Source organism: Genypterus blacodes, unplaced genomic scaffold, assembly GCF_046128005.1.
Source record: "Genypterus blacodes isolate CSIRO-AG114 ecotype Tasmania unplaced genomic scaffold, CSIRO-AGI_Gbla_v1 ptg000030l_1, whole genome shotgun sequence".
Taxonomy (NCBI): domain Eukaryota; kingdom Metazoa; phylum Chordata; class Actinopteri; order Ophidiiformes; family Ophidiidae; genus Genypterus; species Genypterus blacodes.
In genome coordinates this window covers 290,068-315,611 of record NW_027466843.1, presented here as the reverse complement: position 1 = coordinate 315,611, position 25,544 = coordinate 290,068, and the positions used below count along the sequence as shown (strand labels likewise).

General features: G+C 47.8%; 1 protein-coding gene across 1 annotated transcript; it reads left to right on the top strand.

The window, feature by feature from the left end:
* Positions 1-702: 702 nt before the first annotated feature.
* Positions 703-25,004, top strand: rnf38 (ring finger protein 38). Its single transcript, XM_076145355.1, has 13 exons — positions 703-816; positions 1,732-2,472; positions 14,419-14,480; positions 19,072-19,274; positions 19,384-19,765; positions 19,854-20,018; positions 20,320-20,490; positions 20,698-20,883; positions 21,003-21,106; positions 21,251-21,335; positions 21,518-21,639; positions 21,873-21,972; positions 22,124-25,004. Exons 2-13 carry the CDS (start codon positions 1,818-1,820, stop codon positions 22,184-22,186), a joined length of 2,298 nt encoding a protein of 765 aa, XP_076001470.1. The 5' UTR covers positions 703-816; positions 1,732-1,817; the 3' UTR covers positions 22,187-25,004.
* The last annotated feature ends 540 nt before the right edge of the window (positions 25,005-25,544 follow it).

The window sequence follows — 25,544 nt, the reverse complement described above, 5'->3', positions numbered from 1 at the left end:
TCAGCCCCCTTCTCTATGGAAAAATAATCATTATTTCTATACATTTCCTCTTCCGTGGAAAAAGAAGGGACAGCATATTATTGCACATTTCATTGCACAATTCTGTTTATGAGCAAGCCGACTTAATTCACACTAACTATGCTGCGTTATTCTCAATGGTCTAAATTGCATTAGACTACGTTACAAATTCAGCCGTGGGTCAGATACGCCTCTTGTTCCGAAGGTTTGTCGCTCTTTATCCTTCTAAGTCTCCTTTCTGTTTTCTGCTCTTAGCGAAAGGGCGTGAAACTTTTGCAAACGCAGCGAATATTTATTTTTAAAGCGAACTTTCGGCTCCAGAGGAAACAGCTGCAATGGGTAGGCTCGGTATTTGTAAATAAATAATTTAAAGCCCCCTTTAGCCTGCCTCCCTGCTATCCACAGCGTCTGATATACAAGGCATGACTAATCGCTTGCCGATTCAGAATCAAGCCATATTACTTTATGCAAGGTATAAATTGGTGTTTTGATAGAATATGTAGGTGACGTATTATATACTTAAAGGTGCTTTGATGATATTTTTCCTGGGGAGAGGGCGAGGAAAGCGTGTAGGGGGGAAACAAATACAGCCGGGTTCGGGGTTTCTAGTTTCGATTGGAAGGGTCTGGGTGAAATCCGACTTGAACGTTGACGGTCTGTCACATTTCACGCTGACACCAAGCGAACACTGGGCACACACACACACACACACTCACAGGCATACACACTCATACGCAGAGCTCACGATATTAACGACGGATCCGAGTCAGGAGTACAGTCGAGGAGAGCCCGTTGAGGGTAAGTTGATCTAAAAAAACTACTTATGATAAAGGAAATTAAGCGGATTTCAGCGCAGACTCAGAGGCGGCGATCATTCTTTAACATCCCGTTAATTTTAGCCCCCGGTTCTTTCTTTGTAATTCTAGGTTGATCACTTTTTTATCCTTCCTCCCCCGGTGCGCTTTACCGTCTCGCCTCGTCTTTCCAGGCGAAAAAACCTCGCCGATCGCCTTAAATCGCTCAGCGTATTCGTTGCGAAGTTTTTACATGTTGTGTTTATGTTTTGTGACATCTAAACAAGACATTTAAAGGAAATGGAGGCGTGGGTGGCTAAGCTACGGAGGTTTTTTCTCTCCCCTGTGTTGGTCGGTGGAGGAGGAGGGGTTGGTATGGCTTGGCAAGCTAGCGAACGACATTACGCAGACCTAACCAAACAAGTTTAAATGGCTTTGAAAGTGGTTGAAGTTGTCTTAAACTAAACCGAGAGGTAAATATTAATACGAAGGAAGCGAATATGTGTCCAGGAAACGAGAGAACAAGCGCGAGAAGGTGTTTGTGATTGTATCATTGCGCACTAGCATATTAGCCTCGTCTGTGGCTAGTAGCGACCCATGGCCGCACACCGGGTTATTGGATTTGTTGTGAATTCTTTTATGGGTCTAAATTGAGATTAAATTAAAGTAGAAATTGTGTTTTACGCGAATTACCGAGCCTCGACCCCGCCGCACCACCACCGTTCCCTTTTGTAAAAAGAGAGGACTGAATTGTAGCCTGTGTTTCTCAGTTGTGGAACCAGTTTTGGGGGAAACTTGAGGGAAGTAAACCCAAAGTTGCAGCACACACGCTTTAAACAAATAAACAAAATAAGCGATTGTGCTCGATTAATGGAACTTTTACTCAGTGTCAAACTTTGTGTTGTTTATTTTTAAACAGTGTTTCGTAGCTTGATTTGTGAGAGGAAATCGACGGGAAAAGGGCAAGAAAAAGAGAGAGAAACAGAGGAAATCCCCCGAAAGGAAATGCCAATCGCAGCCGCTGGACAGCCAACGACTCAGGAGCCCAGAGTTTGCCCCCGGCTGCCCTCCACCCCGGAGCCTGTCCCTAAAGGGGCTGATTTATTCGACGAGGCGGGGGCTGCGGAGTCGGCGGAGCGGACAGAATACGGGGGCTCAGAGGGGGGCAGAGGACTCGGGGGTTATAGTTACAGCCACAGCGGCGCTAGGGGCTTTGTAGCGCCCGGATCCACCAACGGTTCTCCGCCACAGTCCCCAGCCGCCGCATCTTCCTCTTTCCTCTTCCACCCCCTTCACCTGCACCACCATATGGCCATGGAGCCACCAAGGACTCGATCGCGCTCTCGGTCGGGATACTACCAGCAGTATGGCGGTGGGAACGGCAACGGGATTACCGGCAGCGGAGTCATGGGATCGAACCACCACCATCACCATCAGCAACAGCAACAGCAGCAGCAGCAACAACTACACCATCACCACCACCACCATCAGCAGCAACAGCAGCAGCAGCAGCAGCAGCAGCAGCACAGCGCCGGTTGCGCACCACTTGGAGCTCACAGCAACCACCCCGAGCACCAGCACAGAGCCCCAGGAAGTAACGCCTCACCCGGGATTCAGAGGCTGTCAGCGGTTACCGGAGCGCACCGAATCCCCGCAGCAGGTAAAAGCGTTTCCCGATGTGTGACTGCCGCTAATTTGTGTGTTTGTTCGTAGAGTAACGCACTTCAGAGTCTTAGTTTCTCTTGGCATATGCGCCATTAGAAGTCGATCTGTTTGAATGCGCCTTGGGGAGTTTTTTATTTATTTATTTTATTTTTATTTTTAAGCAAACTGGGTGGGGGGTGGATGTGTGAGTGGAGGGGGGGTGTCCAGGGGTTGGCATGGAAATTGTGTGTTCGTGCATGTGTGAACGCATTGGTTGTATTCTAATTAGACAGGGTGTTTTATGTGCTCGCCACAGAGCTGCAGTAGGGCTGTAGTGCACAATTAGCACACACAGTAGGTAAATGAACAACAGCAGCCTGTGATGTGGCTTGGTGTAGCCTTAAGCTTATTAAAACTGCTGCGTCTAGTTAGTTACCCAGACAGTGTGTCTTGAGAAAATGTTACAAGTCTTCCCCCTGCTAAACTTCACAAATATTGCTGCAGCTAGGTAACAGGCCCTTTCAGATTGTAAGCGTCTTAATCTTTGTCTAAACTGGACATTGTTTATTCCTTCTCATACACACATACACACACAAACACATATTGAAAGGGCTGCAGATGTCAAACTCAAGGCTGTGGCTATACCCGGGTTGTGCGTTATGAGATTGTGAACAGCACTCAGGAGTGATAGGAGGCCAGTGGCGCCCCCAAATAATAACACTCTCCTGCTCTTGCATAGTTAAGTAGATATATTATAGCACCGATTATTCAACAGGCGATGACTGTCTGCCACTGGGGCTACTCTTAGATTGTAGTTGTGTAAATAGTGGCTTTGTTTTGTGCATCATCAAACAAAGTGTTTCTGCCAAATGGGAAGATATGATGCGTCATGTTGCCGTCTACAATCATTAACAGACATGCCAATCTCCCCCCAAATGCTAGAGGTGCCTGTTCTGTTTCTGAGAGTCTTCATTACTGCAGTCACAGGACAAGCTATGTCTTATTTGTGCTTTTGCAGATCAAACTAGTTGATATGATTCTGTGTATGTGTGTGTGTGTGTGGAGGAGGAGGAGGAGGAGAGGGGGCTGTTGCTGGGAGTGGAATGAATGTGAGTGGACTCTCACACAGCGACTGCAGCGCTGTGAACCGGGCGATACACAGAAACACCACAGATAGAAGTTCGGCCTGAGCGACGTCGTGGGAAAGCTATAAGCAAACCCAACAGACTGCTCGGGTTAGGGTTAGGGTTAGTTGCAAATATTTTCTTTATGAGAAACTATCCAAACTTCAAAAGGGTTTCAGCTCAGGCGAGATCTTGAAATAAATGAGCTCTGATTAAAAGCATGGGCAGGGTTCCATGTAGTTTCATCTCTACAGCAACACACTTCGCTTGACTCTCACTGCCCGGTTTAACTAGTCATACCAATGCTTAACTTTAGAATCAATGTGTTCAAATCACATACTAGACATGGGGAAACCAGGGAGAGAAAGCAAGACTGGGTGCTGTTGTCTCACTGAGCACAGCGGTCAGCAGACATGTGTCATGCTCATATGCCATCATATGCTGAAGTGGCACAGATCAGTTTTTTAACCCTAACCCTAACTCTAACAACAACAGATCACTTTGGACCCTTTGCTCATGTGCTTGTGTGACCCAAGATCAAATTCATACCCAATCAGATTTGAATTCATAATGTTGCAGACGCACATCACTCAATTAGTTTACAAATGTCGACATGTGGTATAGTAAACAGCCTATTTGATGGGGAATGCATAATCTCACATCAATGTGTCAAGTTTGTATTCGCTTGCTTGATGTGAATACAGTTTGAAACGTGATCAAACGAATAGAGTGGTGTCATTTGAGATTCCAGCTGTTTCCGTTTTGGACGTAGCCGCGACATGAAAACAAAGGAAACACGCTTCAGTCCACCGATGACGAAATCAAAAACTTTTCCTGAATCTCGTAATAGAAAAGCGTTATGATATTGTGAAATGGAAAAGAGAAGTGGAATGCCTGTATTTGTTATGAACTCTGGGCAAACTGTGGACATGTTTGAAGGAATATAAGGGCATTTGGAAAAGCAGATTTGTTGCCTTAATCAGAGTGTAACTAAAGTTTAAAAGTGCACATAGGCGGAGTGACTGTTGCTGTATCCAGGCTTGTGTCAGGACTTTTTTTTTGCTCAACAAAGAAGCCGATTTGTGTACAGATGACCAACTGTCTTAAACCGAGAACAGTGTTAGCTCTCTGGTCTCTGTTTAAAAGAATCTTCTCTTGTTGACACGCAACAAACTCCTAGATCGTGGCCAGATGAAATGCAGCATTACAGAAAAGGTGTGTGTGTGTGTGTGTGTGTGTGTGTGTGTGTGTGTGTGTGTGTGTGTGTGTGTGTGTGTGTGTGTGTGTGTGTGTGTGTGTGTGTGTGTGTGTGTGTGTGTGTGTGTGTGTGTGTGTGTGTGTGTGTGTGTGTGTGTGTGTGTGTGTGTGTGTGTGTGTGTGTGTGTGTGTGTGTGTGTGTGTGTGTGTGACAAACTGAACAACTGCATGCAGAGACTGGAATTACCTGTATGGGAGAGCGAGAGTTTAAAAAAAACAAAAAAGAGGAATCCAGCTGAACACACACATCAACAACAATGGCTCCGTCTCAAGCTACCGTGTCTATAGGTTTCAGTTTGGCGTGTGATGTGGCTGGTAGGTTTTGCTCGGCTGCGGGGGGAAAACGACTTCTGTGTGTTTGTGTCAGCGGGCGAGACGAGGCAGAGTTCATACGTGGAAACACAAAAAGAAATCAAACACACTCGACCGTCTGAAAAGTTGGAGTAGCCGTCCTCAGTCTGTCTGCTGTGACCTCTGACCTGTACTGTCATAGTAGCCTGGCGATAACATGTGAAATGGCAGGAATCGATGGGCTTGAATGACTGTATTGTATTTCCTACCAAATGGATTTCGATCTGGAGGGGTTATGCAGTGGTTTGAAATTCTATAGAGGGTCATTATCTGTCCCCGGTCTCAGTCAGACTGGAAGCACTGCACACAGAACAACAACCCAGATATACAAGTACACAAATACGGGCCCGCTGCTGTAACATAGCAAAAACATAAAGAGGCCGTACTTCATTGCTTTGTGGCCGTGAAGCCGGGACATCCTCAATTATTTCTGAGTGCTTTTTGTTAACTTAGCAGCATGAAGCTTTAGGACTAATTTACAGTTGAATGTTCTCTTAAAAGAATGAAGCAGCTGGTTAGCTGGACCTTTCCCAGCACTACACATCCTTTCTTACAACATTACCCCCCCTTTTTTGCTCCCAGAGTGGCTCCTCCTCAGTCGGAAAAGATACTCTGTCTATTCTTGCCGCGCTAGTCACCTGCATTGGTCATGAAAGCCACAGATATCCTGCTTTCTTTCATTGCACAGCTTTCAGCACAGTAGTCTGTTGTAACTTGTGTCTCTGCTAATCCGTGCCTTGTTCTGTCACCGAGGTTTCATACCGTTTAATGCGAACAAGCAATTCCTCTAATTGTTTCTCATTTGCCAGTTACACTGATCTGTGTAACTGGTTTGCAAAATGAATACGGCCTGCAGAAGGAAGCACCCAAAGCCTCCTGGATCCAAAGTTAATATTAAAGCTACAAATGGGAGGAGACGGATCCAGAAAGGCAGCAGGAACTAAGTAAATGGAGTCCAACTGGGCAGGAACATCCTTTGTCGTGGGTTGATATCCTATCCTGGTTTCCAACCTCCCTTTGTCACAGCCTGTCCTCACAATCTCGCTCATTTCTTCCCCTCTTTTGGATCGACCCCCTCTGTACCCCTCTGGGTCATCTGGTCCATCCTCCTGCACATTTGTCTAATGGAGGGATCATTTTAATGGATTGCTCAAAGTAGCAGAGGGGTAGATACTCCTGCCACTCCACCTTTAGCCATCCACCCCTATCCTCTCCATCCGTCTTGTCTGCAACAGAAGGGGAAACACGCACTCTGTTTTTTACTTTCCTTTGTCTTGTCTCCCAGGCAACCACCTCCGGGTTGGAAAGAAACTCTTTTTTACTATGAGTGACCGAGTCGCAGGGGTTCCCTGCTACTCAGTCACTCCAAATAAACAACAAAGCAGTCACTTTGGTCAGTAAGAGAAGATGTCGGGGGTGGAGGAGAGTGACCTCAAATTAGCCCCGAGTCCCGGGGATGGGCACTGACCTGGTTCAAAAGAAAATATGCACTTCTGAGAGTGGGAGTGAAAACGACAAAGATTGCTAAAAGCCTCTGTGCATGGTCAGTAGGGAGATGGGAAGAGTGAAGTGGTGAGTGTGCAAAAAAAAAAGGGAAGAAGTTAACAGGGAGGGAGTGTGTGTGAAGAGGGAGAAGGGGAGTCGGCGGTAGGGATAGAGGTCGATATTGGGAGGAAGTGTGATGCTGGGGATGCAGGAAGGTCGTGCACGGGAAGAGGGTGAGGGAGAGACGATTTACTCCCTGAACAATAGAGTGACTGCAAAAAGGAGGATTTCTCGGAATAAGGCCAAGCGGACAGCGTGTGTGTGTGTGTGTGTGTGTTTGTGCAAGTTTGCTGTAAAATTCAACTCCTAAGTAAAAAGGTGAGAACGATTTCAGAGCAAATGAGGGCGAGGAGATGGCAGGAAATGATGCTTGGAGCGAACGCCCGAGGCAGTTTGTGAATACAGGTAAAGAAATGGAGGGAGAGAGGGAAGGCGGGAAGGAGGGAGAGAGAGATGGAGAGAGTGAGGGAGGGCTAAATGACGAGTGAATAAAACAAGAGCAAGGTAGAAGCTGGTTGCTCCTGCTGTTGGCCTGTTTTCTTTTTCTCCCCGCTGATAACTTAGTGCTGCTCATCCCGGCGTAAACAAACTTCTTTCACCCCCCGCTCCCCCAGTTATTTTTATAGCTATTCTATATTCCAGCAGTTTGTTAACATCTTCATCTTTTTTTTTTGTTGTTGTTGTTTCAACACAACCCCCCCTTCTCTGTCCTTCCCTATTTCAATCCCTTGTCCTCTTTCTGCCTCTGTTGTAACCGTTATGCAAAGCGAGCTGGCACGGCGTGTCTCTGTGTGTGTGTGCGTGTGTGTGTGCATGCGTGTGTGCGTGTGCGTGTGTGTGTATGTGTTCCCTCCGCACTAAACACCCCGCTGCGCCACTGTTTGTGCGTCAGTTGAGGTAGTTAGCTAAGTTTGTTGTGGTTTCACACGGTGTTGTAGACACAAAAATGTTGACTTAGAGCAGTGTGCTTGTTTTGGACCTAAAGTGCCTCATTCATTTAGACTTCAGTGGTTCATTGACAGGGAACAGGAAGCAAAGGAAATCCTTCTTCCAGGGGGGCAAGAGGTCGTCAACAGTCAGCATATGAAATTAGCCTTTAGAAATAAAGATTTATGGTTTAATGAAGCGGTGTTATTTATGTTTGTTCTTATCGGTCACTGTTCTTGTAGCGTTCTAGCAACCTTAATAAAAGGTCACATGTTATGAAAGCCGGGATACACGTGTGTTGATTTATTATGGATGCACTGATAATGGCAGATTTATACGCAGACAGTACTCTAGATGCTTGCCGGACACATTCCGTGTCCGTTTGAAACTTACACTGTGCATATTATCTGCAACTAGAGCAAAACGCCCTTTGGGCCCCTCGGGCGCTTTCCTCGTCACCTTCAATGGAAACTTTCACCCTGCTGGCTCTCCTTCCTCTGTAGAGCTGAGCGTGAGCGAACACAGGCCGAGGAAGGAAGATGCCAACTCGCTCGTTCTCTTGACCCACTGGCTTTGTTAATGGTTACTGTGAGAGCCCGACTTGACATGTTGATGTCTCTCATATCCTTGTTCAGAGGATTGTGTAGTGCCGGGGAGAAGGTTCTCTTTGTCAGCACAGCCATTCTTTAGATCAGGGAAGGTCTCAGCACTTCAGCGTCTTCAGATCCTTCACCAAGGAATCTGGACCTGAACTTCACTTCCCCCCCATGTTTAAGGTGACCTTCTCCCAAATATATCAACCGTGACATGATGTTACAATATGGTAATGCAAATAAAAAACAAAATTGCTAATTTCATGTAAATGAAGTGAAAAGCAGCCTAGGCAAATGGCGGAACAATGTTTTTGGCGAGTTTGAAGGCGATTGTAGGAATGGTGCTCATCGCAACTCCACACACACACACACACACACACACACACAAGCACACGTGCAAACGCACACGCACACACACACACCACCCCCCCAACCCCAACCCTAACCCTTCAAGTGTTGGAGTGACCCCGAGCTATGTTTCGCCATGTTTGAATGAAGTAGCTCAGCTTACCAGACTTTCCTGGCGATTTGTTTGCCCGAGCCAATCTCTTGTTCTTTGCATGGCGGCTTCTTGCTGACAGTGACGGTCTCTTCTACAGCAGGGCACAAACGGTTTTTGAAATTTGAATGGTTTTTCGCTTCATTTATGATATGATACGGTCGGTCGCTCGGGTGGTTCCATTCACGATGGCATTAACAACGGTGACATGCTAGCTGAGCCTCGACTATTATTTGGTAACTCAAATAAAAGAATCAAACAGCTTATTGTATGTTATGTCAATTGTAGGAACGGTGCACACACACGCCGCTCTCCAATTAAAGCAGTAATATATAAGAAAGATAAGAAAATTAACAATCCGTGTTCGCAAGATGCCATACGTGCAAAAAGCGTGTTCACTTTTCGTCACGTCAGCAGTGCGGCAACAGTGACCAGCAGCAAAATCGCCGTTAGTGATGAGGAGAAGCTGATGGAGCGCAGCCCTGTTCCAGTAATGGCTTCACATGCCATCACCGGCCCCCGCTGACACTTTTTCTTTTGCCTTCATAACATCAGTAAAATGCCCACATTCTCCTTTTCTTGCCAACTTTGTTTACGCTATTATTACGCAAAATCATTTCAGATATTCACTGCCAACCCGGGAGAGAAACCCACCCACACTCGCTCACCTTTACGTCGCTCCTTTGGGGTTAAAATTTAGAACATAACCGACGTTCTTTGAGCCAAGTTTGAAGAGTTAGAAGACTTTATTTAAAGTAAAGATCATTCTTTTTCACATGTAGTGACTTGTCGCGGGCCCATAATCCAGTGCGAAGACACGGCACGCACATTCCTGACAGGCTATTTCCAATTAGCACATCAGATCCCAGTTTAAATGAGCGAATGGCTCAGTTTATGGCAGCGGTGCGGAGATTTATGATGGAAGGACGGGATTAAAACCCTAATCACCTTTCTCTGGCTCCGTCCATCACTCTCCCACTCCCTTGTGTTCCACGCTGTGCATTGTCTCTCTGCCGCTTTCCGTCTTTCAGTGGCAGAGACCCGAGGAGTGGGAGAATGTGAGGACAGAATGCAGTGTGAGAGGTAGTGTGGTGTCTGTGTGTATGTGTACGCATGTACCCCATACTGAATGTGTGAGTGTGCCTTGTTGACTTGATGCCTGGGTGTGCTGGGAGCAGGAAAAGAACTGTCAGACACTTACACACATACACGCAGAATTATGTCACTGAATTATTCTCCCTGCCGCTGCGGCGATGTCGTGACCGTCTGAAACGGCTGTCGATACAGGAAAATGAATTGTTAATTGTTTTTCGGTCCACACTGAAGCACCCAAACGGAAGGCAAATAACAAAATCTCTTCTTCTTCTTTGAGTGGCAGCATTGTGAGGAGACGGAGAGAATTTAAAGTGACAAAGTTTTCTCTGCTCGGCATTTCAACTACTAGGAGTCGTCCCAGGTCTGTGTCTGCAAACTTAAGCCCTCTTCATCAACACTGCAGCTCCAACGCCAGAGATTCAGACGCGCGGAATCGTACTTGAGCGGCCACTTCTCGCCACACCGCTTCTCAGCGTTGTGACGGTAAAAGCAACAGACCACAGCGGGCGGTGAGATTGCAGAAAGTACAGGCTAGTGTTAATGTTCCGGGGCCGGATGAAGCGATGGTGTCAGCAGCAACTATGATGTGGTCTCATGGTGTAAGAGATGAATGTGAAACGCCTCCTTTATCATGTAGAGAGAGAGAGAGGAGGGAGGCTCGCGGGGAAACTTACCCTGAAGTTGAAATCTAAATACAATAGCGAACTATAGAGTATCGCCGTGGCATTTAGTCGCCTGTCTGCTCTTGATCATCTGATCTGGATGACTAACGACTCAAAAGGAGCCGCGGTACTCTCCTCACCTCTGAAGGCTCGACAACGCTTCCCTCAGGTTTAAAGTCTTTCCTCTTGCAGCCTCTGATTGGTTGGGCAACGGAGGCGGTGCGATTAGGCAAAAGGCCAAATAAAGGAAGTAAAATAAAGAACTCGATGGCCAAAAAGAATACAGGCAACTGTGGCAGAACTTGTATCTAATTGAAAGTTGTTTAGTTTTTGTGCATTTTATTTTCTTATACACTAGAAGGGCTTGAAAATGGTGCCTCTGCATCCGTGCTTTCCACGTTTCTGCCATCTTGGTAAGGATGATGGCCGCCCATTAGTGTCTACGGAAGTCACCGCCTGTGGCACATATCCTGAATAAGCATGTGTCCGACTTTAGAAGCAAGGAGCGCGGGGGATGGAGGAGGGGGCGGGGGGGATGGGGCAACCTCCAGAACCGCCACACAAAAAAAACGTAAAGCGGAGAGGATGAGGAAGAGAATGAGGAAGGAGAGGACAGTAAATGGATGGGGGAGGACAATGAAGTGGGAGAGAGGGGAGGTATCATTCCCATTTTCTCACACACACACACACACACACACACACACACACACACACACACACACACACACACACACACACACACACACACACACACACACACACACACACACACACACACACACACTTGCCATGGGTTCTGTGTGTAGCCGTGTTCGGCAGGTAATGGCTGGGCAGGCAGAGCGCGCGGCCTATTTTAAGCCCGTGTGCCAGCTTGTTACTCCATTCTGCTTGGCACTCGGGTGTGAAGTGTGCTGTGACACGCGTTCAGGAGGCGGGGTGACGCGAGAGGCGCGCACACGTGTATGTATGTGTGTGTGTGTGTGTGTGTGTGTTCGTGTCGCACATATGCTCGGGTGAAATTGCCTTTGCGTTCCCTATATGTTGTGCAAATAGGCCTCGGAGGGCACGGGGACCAGTTTCCCAGCTGGCCGACGTGTTTGTGTCCCTTTTGCCGTTTGGTACTCGGCCGCAGTTGATGTCTGAAGCAAACCTGTCACTTATCTTCATCATCTATCATCTTATCAATCCACAGCCCCCCCCATCTCACTGTTCTTCAGTTTGCCGGTAGTTTAACGTAGAGATGGAGGCTGGTGGAAACTGTGGGGCAGAGATGGCGTGTTCCGGAGGGGGGGAAGGAGGAAAGCAAGGAAATCTGGATTCTGCCGCGATAAACCAGCGGGGATATATGGGGGAGAGACAGGCCGGCAGATAGGGAAATGGATCGGCGGGAGGGGAGGGAGGGGGTGGCGATGAAGTGATGGAGAGTGTGAGAAGGAGGATGGGCAAGAGGGAGGAAGAGGAGGAGGAGGAGGAGGAGGAGGGGGTTGGGAGTGGTGGCTGAGCTGAGTGCAGAGGGGCGAGAGGGATGAGAAGGGAAGAGAGAGAGAGAGAGAGGGGTGGAGGAAATGGATAGAAATAGCTGATGCACTCTGAGGCGCACAGAAAATCAATAGTAGTCAAGAGGGGAAGCCACCACCCCCACCTTTCTCCCTCCCTCCCTCCCTCCCTCCCCTTCGCTGCTCCCTCTCCCTCCAGTTGCTTCCTTATCGCTTTTTTCCTCCCCGTTCACTCTTTTTTTTCGCCCTCTTCCTCCTCCTCATCGCTCTCACCCGTTCGCTTGCTTTCCCAACCTTGTCTTCTTCTTCACCTCGACTTTACGCTCTCCCCCTCCCGCCCCCCTCCCTGTTGTTTTCCCCCCTCCCCTCCTTCTTCTCACTCCCTCTCCACTCCTCCCATCACACCAGTCTAGTCTTTCACACTCTTTCTCAGCCGTGTTTTTTGTTTTTGAACCACTGCTGGCTTCCAGCTGTCCGCGGGTTGATATCCGAGTTCTTCACATCTCTGCAGAGCCGTATCTGCAGTGGACCGGCCCCCCCCCCGGCCCCCCGAGTGGTCTGAAAACAACTCTTGTTTGTTCTTCACACAATTGTTTACGCCACAGTGTTTAATTTGCTGGAGTTTCTACCTTTCGTCCAAAAGCATCAGGGCGACGATGCTGCATGTAGACTTGTCTTCTTTTCCCTCTCCCATTTTGTGGGAAATGGCAAGTTTTCAACCCAGAAAATCCCATGAATTTAATGAGATGTGAAAACCGGATTTACACAAAGTAAAAATGTCAGAACTGCTCCGAAACGGTGATAATGCATCTTGTAAAACATGACATTTTTTTGTGTTCTACATTTAATAGAATTCTCTCCTCTGCCTCCCCTTCATTTGCTCTCACGGCTTATTGTTTGTTACATGTGCGCTTGGGTGCTTATGTGTGTCTGCCAAATGAGTGTGTGTGTGTGTGTGTGTGTTTTGTGCTGAGGCACTCACAGCAGTCTGTTCTGCGCACACAGCCTTGCCCTGGTTCTTCTCTCCAAGTCCTCTGCTCTCTGCTCTGAAGCAGAGGGTCCTTTCAGCCTCTCAAGCTCCCATCTTAAGACCCAGTTTGTTCTATATCGGGAGACTTAACATTAGGAGCTACACCAACACATCTTTTTGTGTTATTGAACACCTTCTATACTTCTACCAACGCCCTTTGCAACCCTCGTCTTATTACAGTCTTATCTTAGTACATTTTTCACATATCAACAACTCTTTGAACGGCCATCTGCAGAAGACATCGAGTACAAAAACTCTCTATTTATAAAAAACTGACAGCCTATGCCGTTTGCGAACACGATGTCACAAAACATTCTAAACCTGTTCCATTGCCTCCGCGTGTGCACTATAGAGTCGATCCAAGTGAATGACTCGCCTCTGACTCAGTTTACCGGACTCTGACAATGAGCGAGTGAGACCATATTCGGGGAGGGAGCTGGAGTTTTGCCTATTGTGATGAGTGAATGGCTGCGGTACAGAAGAGGCCTGCACAGTTCCTTGAATGCCTCGCTAGTGTTCCCTCCCGTATCATCTTGGTGAATATAACTGTTAAGCCCGGTTTCCTCCTCACTAATATCACCTTCAGCTTTTCTGTTGTTTTTCTTTCGGGGATATGAGGGGAAAGAGCTGGGCAATTTCTCCCCCTGTCTCCGTCTTTCTTGTCAATCACAGCTTCTCCTCAGAAAAAAGGGGAGGCTGCCAGTAGAAACCCCCACAAACAAACAACCAGAAGGTGGAAAACTCTTCTGTTGTCTTTGCATCATCTCTACCTTTCTTGTTTATCTTAACTTCACCTCCTCTCTGTTGTAAACGTAGCCATGTCCGGAGCGTCGTTGGGAGCCTTATAACGTAAAGCCACTGCCGCCATCTGCGGCAGTCGATGTACCCGGCTAAAGACGCGCTCAAGACAAAGGGGCGGGACAATGGCTAAGACAAACAGAGAAGGAGATAAAGAGATGAAAGGATTGTGGAAAAACAAAAGAGTGAAAATCTTAGCGGTGATGTAAGCGGGGGTATCATCAGAAAGCTTATCTAATCCAGGATTACTGTGTTTACTTTCTGTGTGCATGTGTGTGGCTCCATCCACTGCCTATGATCAGGGGCACACATCCATTGTGTGTGTATGACTCCATACACACAGTCCTTCCTCACAAACATGTTGTCATCCGTGTGTTTTGAACCCAGTCGCATGAGAACAATAACAACAATAGGATTTATGCGTTCGGACAAAACAGGTTTCCCCCGCAATTTGTGTGTGTGTGGCGGTGTCTCAATCAATATGGTCAAAACATGTTGGAAAGGTGGGACAAGGAGGGGCACCCTTTGATTTGTGAGCCTGCTGTTGACGCCCTTGTGTGAACCCGTGTCTCTGTTTATTCGCAGGCGCCGCCGGAGGATCCTACCACTGCCACCCAGACCACGCGTACGGAGAGGAGAGCGACAAGGTAAGGCCACGCATCCCCGAGCCACGCAGACGCAAACACATTCAGCGAGAGAAGCGAAGATCAAACTTGCATTTTTCTGCTTTCTGGAGCGTTGTGGAACTGCAAAACAATGTGGGAAGGAGTGAATCACCGGGATCACGATGAGCTCCGAATCAAATATTGGAGGATATTTTCTCTCGACTGGTAACCGGGTGATGGGATGAGACATGCAGAGAGCTGGATCAGTGCCTGTCGTGTGTGTGTGTGTGTGTGTGTGTGTGTGTGTGTGTGTGTGTGTGTGTGTGTGTGTGTGTGTGTGTGTGTGTGTGTGTGTGTGTGTGTGTGTGTGTGTGTGTGTGTGTGTGTGTGTGTGTGTGTGTGTGTGTGTGTGTGTGTGTGTGTGTGTGTGTGTGTGTGTGTGTGTGTGTGTGTGTGTGGTTGTGTGTGTGTGTGGTTGTGTGTGTGTGTGGTTGTGTGTGTGTGTGTGTGTGTGTGTGTGGTTGTCTCTCACACTGCCCCAGTGAAATCATAGTTTTGTCAACAGAATCGGAGATGAATTCGCTGGAAATTGATTTGTAGTTCCCAGTCTGTCTCACATCACTTTAGTAGTTGTACAGATTTAGACGTAGGTCTGACGGGAAGAGAAGAGTTCATTTGCGGTGTTAAATATATAAATACATGCGATAAATATGTCGGTGCACACCTTTGCTTCAGGAAGAGATCACGGGAGGAAGCGTTTTCTCTTTGTAAAAGCTGTGCAAATGACGGAGGAGATGGAGAAGAGAAAATCGGCGAAGAAGGAGAAAAGGGGGCGGGGGGGTGGGACAGGATGCTGAGGAAGGTGTTGTAGAAGGCTTTGGGGGAGGGGGGGTGGGGGGGGAGCGAGGGGGAGGGGGCATGGAGGCGAGGCCAAAACCAGGGAGGGGGTATTGCTAATGATTTCACCTCCAGCTGTGGGACTTGGTAGGAGTGAGGGAAGTAGGGAGGGGAAGGAAGGGAGGAACAGTGGCAGAGGTAACAAAATGGGCTTTGAAATCTTGTTGATGGGGGGGGGGGGGGGGGCGATAGGCGGGGGAGGGCGGTGTGCGTTTGAGGTTGGGTGTGTTAGCGCAAGCATGTCTGCAAATATTAATGAATACGTTAATGTGTGTGTGTGTGTGTGTGTGTGTCTTTCCTCATGCGCTCTTTATTTTGGTTCTGGGAGATGATGGCGAACTAATAACAGCTGCTGGCCACACTTGCCTCTATGTGTGTGTGTCTGTGTGTGTGTGTGTGTGTGTGTGTGTGCAAGCAAGTCGATATTTGCACGTCCCAAATGTGGACACGGTGGTGGAACAAGTTAGGGTGTGTCTGTTCTCAGTTCTTCAGAATATCTGTCCAGCGTGTGTGTGTGTGTGTGTGTGTGTGTGTGTGTGTGTGTGTGTGTGTGTGTGTGTGTGTGTGTGTGTGTGTGTGTGTGTGTGTGTGTGTGTGTGTGTGTGTGTGTGTGTGTGTGTGTGTGTGTGTGTGTGTGTGTGTGTGTGTGTGTGTGTGTGTGTGTGAGAAGGAATGGGAGGGTGTGTGTGGTCCCAACACTGTGAGCGTTGCACACTGTAATAGCAGCCACAGAGCAGTTCGTAATGTTCTGGGAGAGACTGGAACTATGCGTGTCTGTCTCTGTATGTGTGTCTGTGTGTGTCTGTGTGTGTGCCTGGCATCGGAAAGTTACCATTTAGTTTTCTTTTCCTTTTCATTCTCTGGCTGCAGTGGAAACATGCTTAGATCACGTGTGTGTGTGTGTTCATGACATGTAAGTCTATCTGAAAGCGGCTTCAGACTGTATTGCTCTGGAAAACACACACACACACACACACACACACACACACACACACACACACACACACACACACACACAGACACACAGACACACACACACACACTGAGGCTGTTCCCCTCTTACTAACACGGGCAGACAGGCCCATCAAACTTTCATACTAATGGACAATAGTCTGCTGCTTGTGTGTGTGTCTGTGTGTGTGTCTGTGTGTGTGTCCCATTTACAAACTTCTTGCCCGGTCCCCTTCAAATTTCAGGTCCGGGTCTCAAGCAGGAAGGACAAAAAAGAGGGAGGGAAGCAGAGGAAGAGGGGACTACTGAGGGGTTCAGCTTATCTGATGGAGGGAGGAGGATGGGGGAGGAGGTGTGTGTGTGTGTGTGTGTGTGTGTGTGTGTGTGTGTGTGTGTGTGTGTGTGTGTGTGTGTGTGTGTGTGTGTGTGTGTGTGTGTGTGTGTGTGTGTGTGTGTGTGTGTGTGTGTGTGTGTGTGTGTGTGTGTGTGTGTGTGTGTGTGTGTGTGTGTGTGTGTGTGTGTGTGTGTGTGTGTGTGTGTGTGTGTGTGTGTGTGTGGAGGGGAATATGTCAGGCTGGGGTTGGAAGCGGCTGGCTCAGATATGAAAATGGGCACAGTGGACGTCCCCTGGGATTCAGACTGGAAGAGAGAGAGAGAGCGGGGGTGTGTGTGTGGTTTGTGGCGGGGAAACAGAGGGAGGGTAAATGGGGGGGTGGGGGTAGATGGATGATGCCCTCCATCCTGTGACGAAGTGCACGCGGCTAACCTCCAAACAAACATGAAGGAATGAAGCTGCACCAGCTTTCAGAATGACATCACTCCTAATGAAAGATTTGATTTGACCGCTGGAATCTTCACATTTTAAGTTTTCGTAAAAGGACTCTACCAAAGTCATCAATCACGTCCTTTGCCGGCCATTAAAGCTTTTTAACAATAAAGGAAGGAGTAACTATTTGCCTTGTACGGGCTATAAAAGAGAGAGAGAGAGAGAGAGAGAGAGAGAGAGAGAGACTCACACTTAACTACTTTGTTTTTGCTGCGATTAAGCTCATAAATCATGTATACGCCTCACACCTAGATGAAGCTATTGCAGATCGATTTATTCTGGCATGCAGACGTCTCAATCGCAGCACGTCTTCAGCGGGACGACTCGTCTCCCTCGTCTCACTCAGCGTTTACTCGCATATTTTTCGGCTTAATCGCATATTTAACCTTTTAAGCACAGTGAGTACAAATACACATGTATAGAGAACATGTACACACACACTGAATGATCGCCTCAGATTTAGATGACAAAGCATGGATGCAGACACACAAACACACACACACACACACACATAGATGATGATGGTGTGTCACCCTCACCTCTCTCTCTCTCTCACACCCTCCCCCTTTTCCTCCGTCTCCCATCCTCCTCCTCCTCTCACCTGCTCCCTTCTCTCAAACTCTCTCCTATCGTCTCGCCCCGGCTATGTGAGGTCATTGTTGAGATTAGGGTTTCCCAGAAGCTGGTCAAGCTCCGGTCAAATCCAGCACTGAGCTCTGCGTGTGTGTGTCTGTGTGTGTGTTTGTGTGAGTGATGCAGCCATTTGGGTACAGTGTGTTTTGCCTTCCAGTCCAAACACATTTTGTTCAGCTTTGTGAGAACAGCAGTCTGCTTCAAAAGTGCATCAGAAGGGATTGTTCTGTTGTTCTGTAAAGGCAGTAGAACTCAAACAGTGGCAGCTGCCTGTGTGTGTCTGTGTGTGTGAGTGTGTGTTTGTGTGAGAGAGAGCAATTGTGAATTTGTGCATGTCTGCGGGTGTTTCCATAACTGTGTGTCTATGTGTTTCTGCAGCCCGCTCTCCAGCTGTTTCCTGTTAGCTATCACACTGCTCTCAAGGTTGCTGAGCTTTGAGCGCCTGCGTGTTCGTGCGTGCGTGTGTGAGAGTGTGTGTGTTAAAAGTCACAGCCGCTGAGTCATTTTTATCACACTTTAAAAACGTGCCTCTCCCACAGAAAGGCGGGGATGGAGTGAGTAGAGAGAGAAAAGTGTTGAGACGGTAAGTTTGGGGGAAACGTGGTGTGTGGCGTCGCTGCAGGAACTCGCGTGGTCTTCATAGCACAGCTAAGAGTGACTAAGAGCTGACACATGAGTGTGTGTTTGTGTGTGTTCATGCCTCTTCAGTGCCACAGTCAGCGCTTAACAGTAAGTCAAGTGACTCACACGAGAGTTGATTGGATTGAGGCTGTATGAGAACATCCTCAGTCCTCCTGAAGCCCAATGACTCCACGCTCAGCTATGTCACTGCTTTTGTCTGCATCACTGCTGAGAAACTGTTTGTCAGGCTATCCAGTTTAGGGTGTGTGAGTGAGTGTGTGTGTGTATGACTCGCATATGGGCCTGTGAGTGCTTGTCTTGTTTGGATTTCCTCACTTCAAGAGGAAGTGACTTTGAACCCTCAGGGCCATAGAGAACTGGTGGCGTAATATGTTCTCGTTCACGCACGCACACACACACACACACAGACACAGACACAGACGCACACACACACACACACAGGAAATGCCATGCGTCACAAAGGAAGCCAGTGTCTATGCAGTAGTATGGATTGTGCACTAAAAGGATTGTGAAGCACGGTGAAATTGATTTATTTGATACAACTATGAGTGCTATGGGTCACTAACCATGATAACCCCCCCACCCTTCCTCTTTCTCCTCCTCCTCCTCCCCCCACCCTTCCTCTTTCTCATCTTTCTCATCCCCCCACCCTTCCTCTTTCTCCTCCTCATCACCCGTCTGCAGAGTGAGGAAAGCCCCAGCCCTAAGCGTCAGAGGCTGTCCAGTCAGTCCGTCTTGGAGCAGATCTCCTCGTCGGCGCCCCCGCCCTCCACCCCGTCCCCCCCAATCCGCCCGTGGGAGTTGGGACCCCCCAGCCGGAGACAACCCCACCCGCACACACACTACCATCAGGAACGATGCCTAACTCCGGTCCGCCACAGACGCAGGTAAGACTGAAGACGGATGTTGGTCGTCGGGCCTCAGTTGGTCTTGCTTTTTTGTCCACATTGTAGTCGTCTCAAACTAAACGTGAAAGTTGCCGTGTCCCACATCCAGCCCGCCCGCCAGACGCCAACGGGGACGCCTCTCCCGACCCGCCCGCCACATACCTCCTCATTACCTACCCCCCGCCCAAGGCCCCGCTCCCCGCTTGTCGCCGTCGGAGCTCCAGGACGAGAACTACCACCACCACAACCCCCACCACTCCACACACCAGACGTACCCCACACACACACCCGGCGCCTACAACCAGCCTCCCTCAACCGGCAACGGGCTTCCCGGCTCGGAGGAGCTCCGCGCTTTCCACCCCCCGACCTTGTCCCCGCGGCTACTGCATCCGGCCGCTCACCACCATCACCACCATCAGCAGCAGCAGCAGCATCATCATCACGCCGCGCAACAGCAGCAGAGCGCCATGGTGATGGACTTGCACGAACAGGTGAGTCTGCCTCTTGTGTGTGTATGAGAGACGGGTTTGTCTGGTGGTCTTTGATCCTGACTGTAACTGAGGTGGGATTTCTCTCCAGCTTCAGCAGGCCGGCGTTCCCGTCTCCTACACGGTGACTCCTGTCCCTCCTCACGGCCTGGCGGCTCCTTTGTGTAGCGGGCAGCACCTCCCCCCCACCTGCTCCTCCCAACAACAGGTCCCCACCTGCAGCGTGGTCTTCAGCACCGGACAGCACTACCACCCGGTGAGATAAACACTCCAGTGTGCGTGTGCGAGTGCCTGTGTGTTGTGTTGTGTACATTTTGTCCTGTACTCCTCTGTATCTGTGATGAACAGTCTGTGCCACAATGGTGCACAACTGATAAAAGGAAAAGTGGGCAAAAAAGTAGCACACATCTACAGAATGATGTTTGATAGATTTGGTCTTGTCTGCCCCCCTGTGGTAAGAATAGGCACTTTACAATCGCCGCATTGAGAAACCGTCAAACTAAACCTTTGAGCTCACGTTGTTTCTGTCTGTCTCTTTACCTTCACCTTCCTTCCAGATGCTACAAGCGTGCTCCATGCAACACCTGCCCGTCCCCTACGCCTTCCCCTCCCTGCTGTCCAGCGACCCTCAGTTCCTGCTCCCCCCTCCGCCCCACCTCTCCCACCACCCGCCACACCTCCCCGCACCCGGACAGTTCCTGCCTTTCCAGACACAGCAGCCACGATCGGTACGTCCACAATCTGTGTTTCGCACCGAAAATGAATCAGTTTATGTTTCAACTCTTTTCACGGGTATAGTAAGTTTGTGTGACCTTATGTGTTACATAGTTGTGTGTGCCAACTAGTACTTCTGCTCGCATCACTCACACACGGATGGTTTGTGTGTGTGTGTGTACATGCATGCATATACTGAAAGTCGCATTTGTTCTCTTCAGCCCTTACAGAGGATTGAAAACGAGGTGGAGCTTCTGGGAGAGCAGCTCTCGGTTGGCGGAGGATTCAGTTACACACACCATCACCACCACCATCACCACCACCAGCCCCCCTCGACCCTGCCGCCCTCCACGCCGCTCCAGTTCCTCTCGCACCACGACCCCCTGTCGCAGGAGCTGTTCACAGTGGTGAGCGCACGAGTAAACACCTTCACTCGACAAAGAAATGTCCACACAAATCCAAACATACAGTGTGATTTTGAGGAAACACGGTGTGAGTTTTGTCCCCCTGTGTGTTTCTTCCACAGCCGTATCCCCACTTCATGCCTCGGCGAATCACGGGCCGGCGCTATCGCTCGCAGCAGGCCGTACCCCCATCGCCGTATCACCCCAGCTTCCTGCCTTACTTCCTGTAAGCCTTTTTTTCCCCCACCCTACTTCTGTTTCACAACAAATCCAAAACAAGATTAGGCAGTATCTCAAGCTGACGCCGCTCAGCACGGCCACAAACACAGCCGCCTGTCCTGAAAGCTCTCTCCTAAATCCTCTATTTCAGCTCCATGCTTCCTGTGACCCCCACCGTGGGCCCCACTATCAGCCTCGAGTTGGACGTGGACGACGGCGAGGTGGAGAACTATGAGGTAAGACTTAATTGCGGCCACAACTTTCAGACGTCGATAACGCTATCACGCGGCTAAACAGTGGGATTTAATTTAGATTATCCAGCTGTCAGTGGGACGCCGACCAGATTAGAGGGAATCTCATTTTGCCACCTCATGCCCTTGTATGCAAACTCTAAATCCAAACTTTTTTTTCCCGCCAGGCCCTGTTGAACCTGGCGGAGAGACTGGGAGAAGCCAAGCCTCGCGGCCTCACCAAGGCGGATATAGAACAGCTACCATCCTACAGGTTCAACCCCAACAACCATCAGTCTGAGCAAACACTGTGAGTCAGAAACACCGTGTGTGTGTGTGTGTGTGTGTGTGTGTGTGTGTGTGTGTGTGTGTGTGTGTGTGTGTGTGTGTGTGTGTGTGTGTGTGTGTGTGTGTGTGTGTGTGTGTGTGTGTGTGTGTGTGTGTGTGTGTGTGTGTGTGTGTGTGTGTGTGTGTGTGTGTGTGTGTGTGTGTGTGTGTGTTCTCTTTCACGCACACTGACAGCCTCGTGTTCTGTGTTTACAGGTGTGTGGTCTGCATGTGCGACTTTGAGTCCCGCCAGCTCCTAAGGGTGCTGCCGTGTAATCACGAGTTCCATGCCAAATGCGTCGATAAGTGGCTAAAGGTGAGCGGAGGAATTTAATAACGACATCACTCTATTGTGGATTGTTCCATGGTATCAGCCTGAACAGTTCCTGTGTGTGGCTGTGTTCTTTGTATCTCAGGTGTGTTGTTATCACTGTAACGCCCCTCTTCTTATCTGTCGCTCCTCCCAGGCTAACAGGACGTGTCCTATTTGTCGAGCCGACGCCTCCGAGGTCCAGCGGGATTCTGAGTGACCTCTGACTCGGCACAAACACCCAACACCACACAAGTCACCCAATCCCCCGTCGGATGTATCAGCCAATCAGTGAACGTCTCTCCTTTTCTCCTCTGGTTCTCCACACACACATTCAGCCACATAACTGAGACCACCGCTCTCGAATTCTTCCCTCTTTTCACACTGAACAGCCGTTCTAACCTGCTCTCAGCGTTCAGGGGTGTGGACACTTGCTCTTGACTCCTGCACACTTTACTGCTGGACGTTCTCGGCCTTCTGACTCAGACTTTGATGCCCCCTGCTACTCTCTGCCTTCCTCTCATGGTTACCCGTTACTATTAATGGCCTTTTGAACACACACACCCACACACACACAGTGTCACATGTATGTGCACATATATATACAGTATATATATATTTTTAAACTCCTCAACTTGTGCGGCGGCACGGTCAGTCTTCTACTTGATGGACAGATAAAGACTTGGGTGAAATGATTCTGTATAGATGTTCTCAGAAGTCCTAAGGGAGAATTGGCAGTCCAAAGATTCTAAGAATATAATTATTATTGTTCTGATTCTGATTAATTATTCACATCTTGGCTTTGAGAGACTGTCCCTTTTTTTTGCTGAACTCGTTTTGCAGTTTTGAACTGACTCATTCAGATTTGATTTGTGTATTCTAGCATTCCAGACGTGAGAGCATTCAGAGAGCGATACTGTACACTGTGTGTGTCAAACAGAGAAATGAGCTACTTTGGAACAGTGGGAAATATACTTTATTTTCTCTATTTGTGTGTGTGTGTGCGCGCGCCACTGTGTGTCTATGTGTGAGTGTGTGTGTGTGTGTGTGTTATATGCTATTCCTCCTTTGGTATTTATACAATTCATGTGGTACAATACACTGACTTCCTAATTCCTGTTTTTCCAGTCCGTTGCTGATTGATTCAGATTCACTGGCAGTCCGGTGGTGACATGACACCTTTGTATTACTGTGATTTGTTCCTGTTCAGCCAAGATTCAACATAACGTTCTACAAAAAGTCAAAGACGAGCGACAGTCATTGTAGCAGGAACAAATTCCAAGTCCAGGGAAGTTGGCAGTGTTCATGTCTCAAGTATTTCTCCCAAACTTACACACCATTAACTCTCTCTCACACACTTCATTAATGTCACTCCCCCTCTCCTTGTTTGCCCCATCTCTCTTGTCACAAGCACACCCAGACTGTAGGCTTTTGATTGAACATCTACATCCTATTTCCTCTTACACTCATCACATCAAGATCTCCAGTGATGAACAATATGCAAATCTCCTTGGCTCTGTCCCAAGCAGATTTGTTGTCCGCCCTCATCAGCGAGCACGACTGAGAGACTTAAAACCATCACAAATAAATCTACACGTCTCTGATCGGACTGTGGATTTGAACACTTTAGCACTTTAATTGTTTCACAACCTACACACTCATTCTGAACAAACTCCTGCTCGGTTTCACACAGTCAGTCGTGTGTGTCAGATCGAGCATTGGAATGCTTTTCGGACTCAAACAGGCTTTAAGAGACGTTGAAGACTCGTGCATACACGTGAACATATATTTCTCCACATCAGCTCCCAGTCGATCCCCGTTTTTGGTTCCTTCCTTTTTTGAAATGAGTATATTTTTGTACGGCCTATGTCATCCTGTCGTAACTTATATCTCGTCTTACGCACAGGAGTTCTAATGCATTATGTAAGTATTTTTTCACAATGGGTGTTATGTGTCTAGATGACAGCCTAACATAGGCCTTACAAATGACACGACTCACGCAGAAACAAAAGGATATGGTGGAAATGTCAGCCAGGCTCCTGCAGTGTCTTCAATCTAAGATGCCTTTTATATCCAACCAACGTTCCCCAGGTAAAACTCACCTCTAACCCAGTATCACCACATCAGTCCACCAACACGTTCGTTAAACCCTGAACATGCAAACTGGCAGCAGTTCAGCGTCCAGGAGGAAGATGATTTTCCGCACTAAATACTCGTCTTCGGTGTTGTCAGCGTATAACATCTTTCAATATCCACGGCAACGGCGATACATCCAAATTTCTTTCTTTTCTTGAGGGTCAAAGGTCCTGTTGATTACTGTATGCATCCATTCTTTGTCATGGGATTGTTTTTTTTTTGATGTCGTTTGGGTTTTGTTCTGCTTGGTACTTGCAATTACCTCAGTTTCACTATTTATGTCTTTTTTTCAGAATATGGCTCAATCAGTATGATTAATGCTCATCGGTTCATGTCGGTAATTTGTTGGGTTGTTACTTTTCCTTAAAAAAATACATGAAACTCTTCTCATGAAAACAGTGTCAAAGTAGTTTCATTCTGTATTATATCTGTAACCAAAATCATTTGAAGGCCTGTTATGATGATGATGATGATGACGATGATGAAATTTTTAACAAACATTTGTACATTTTGTATGAGAGTTATTACTAGTAATACTTTATTAAGTAGTGCAATGATTTTTTTAATCCCTTATCCTGTCTTTTGGATTTCAAAGGCTGGTTCAATAATAAATGTATAACATCCTCTTCTAAGACCGTGTGTAAGTCTTAGCTGCTTTATTGTCTGTCACCTCTTAAAGAGTGAAATATTCATCCCTCAAGATAGTAAGTATATACGAGTAATGTGCTTATCCAGTATCTGCTGCGGTCGGACCTCACATTTCTCTTCTTGCATCTTTTGATGTCAGTGAAAGTAAATTTGGATGAAAGTCAAATCAGAGGATGAAGAGGCCTACTCTCACTCGCTGACACTTTAAAGGAAGTTTCACTTTCAAATCTGGGTTAGTTCCAAATATAAAATTAGGCAAAACAAAACTGATACATGTTTAATCTTATAAAAATATGCAAATAATACATTTGATAAAGCCAAACCTAAAAGAAAAAGGAAGTTCTTAAACGACCAAGATTATCCTTTTGGATAGTGAAACAACTAGTCCGGATCTGCACTTTTTGAGGTACACACGTACACACACATACACTTTGAACTGCCTGATTGACTGATGGCTCTTATTTATCTTTGTGGCTCTGTTTGTCATGACAATTAAAACAGCTATTTGACTTGATTATAATCATGCTCCCTGCAGGCTGGGGGGGGGATCAGGATGTTAGATGCACTGATCCTGCGGTGCTGATCAGAAACTGTACTGAGGCACATGTGTGAGTGGTTTACATTCATTTCCAGCATCATTATCTGCATAATGCACCAAGAAAGTCGACCTTCACTGCTCCTCTCTTAAAACGATGTGAGTGTCACTAGATTTGAAGGCACCATGAAGCTTAACCTTCACTGTACCCGTCTGCACATGAGGGGAAGACAGATAGGAGGAGGAATACACTACCGGC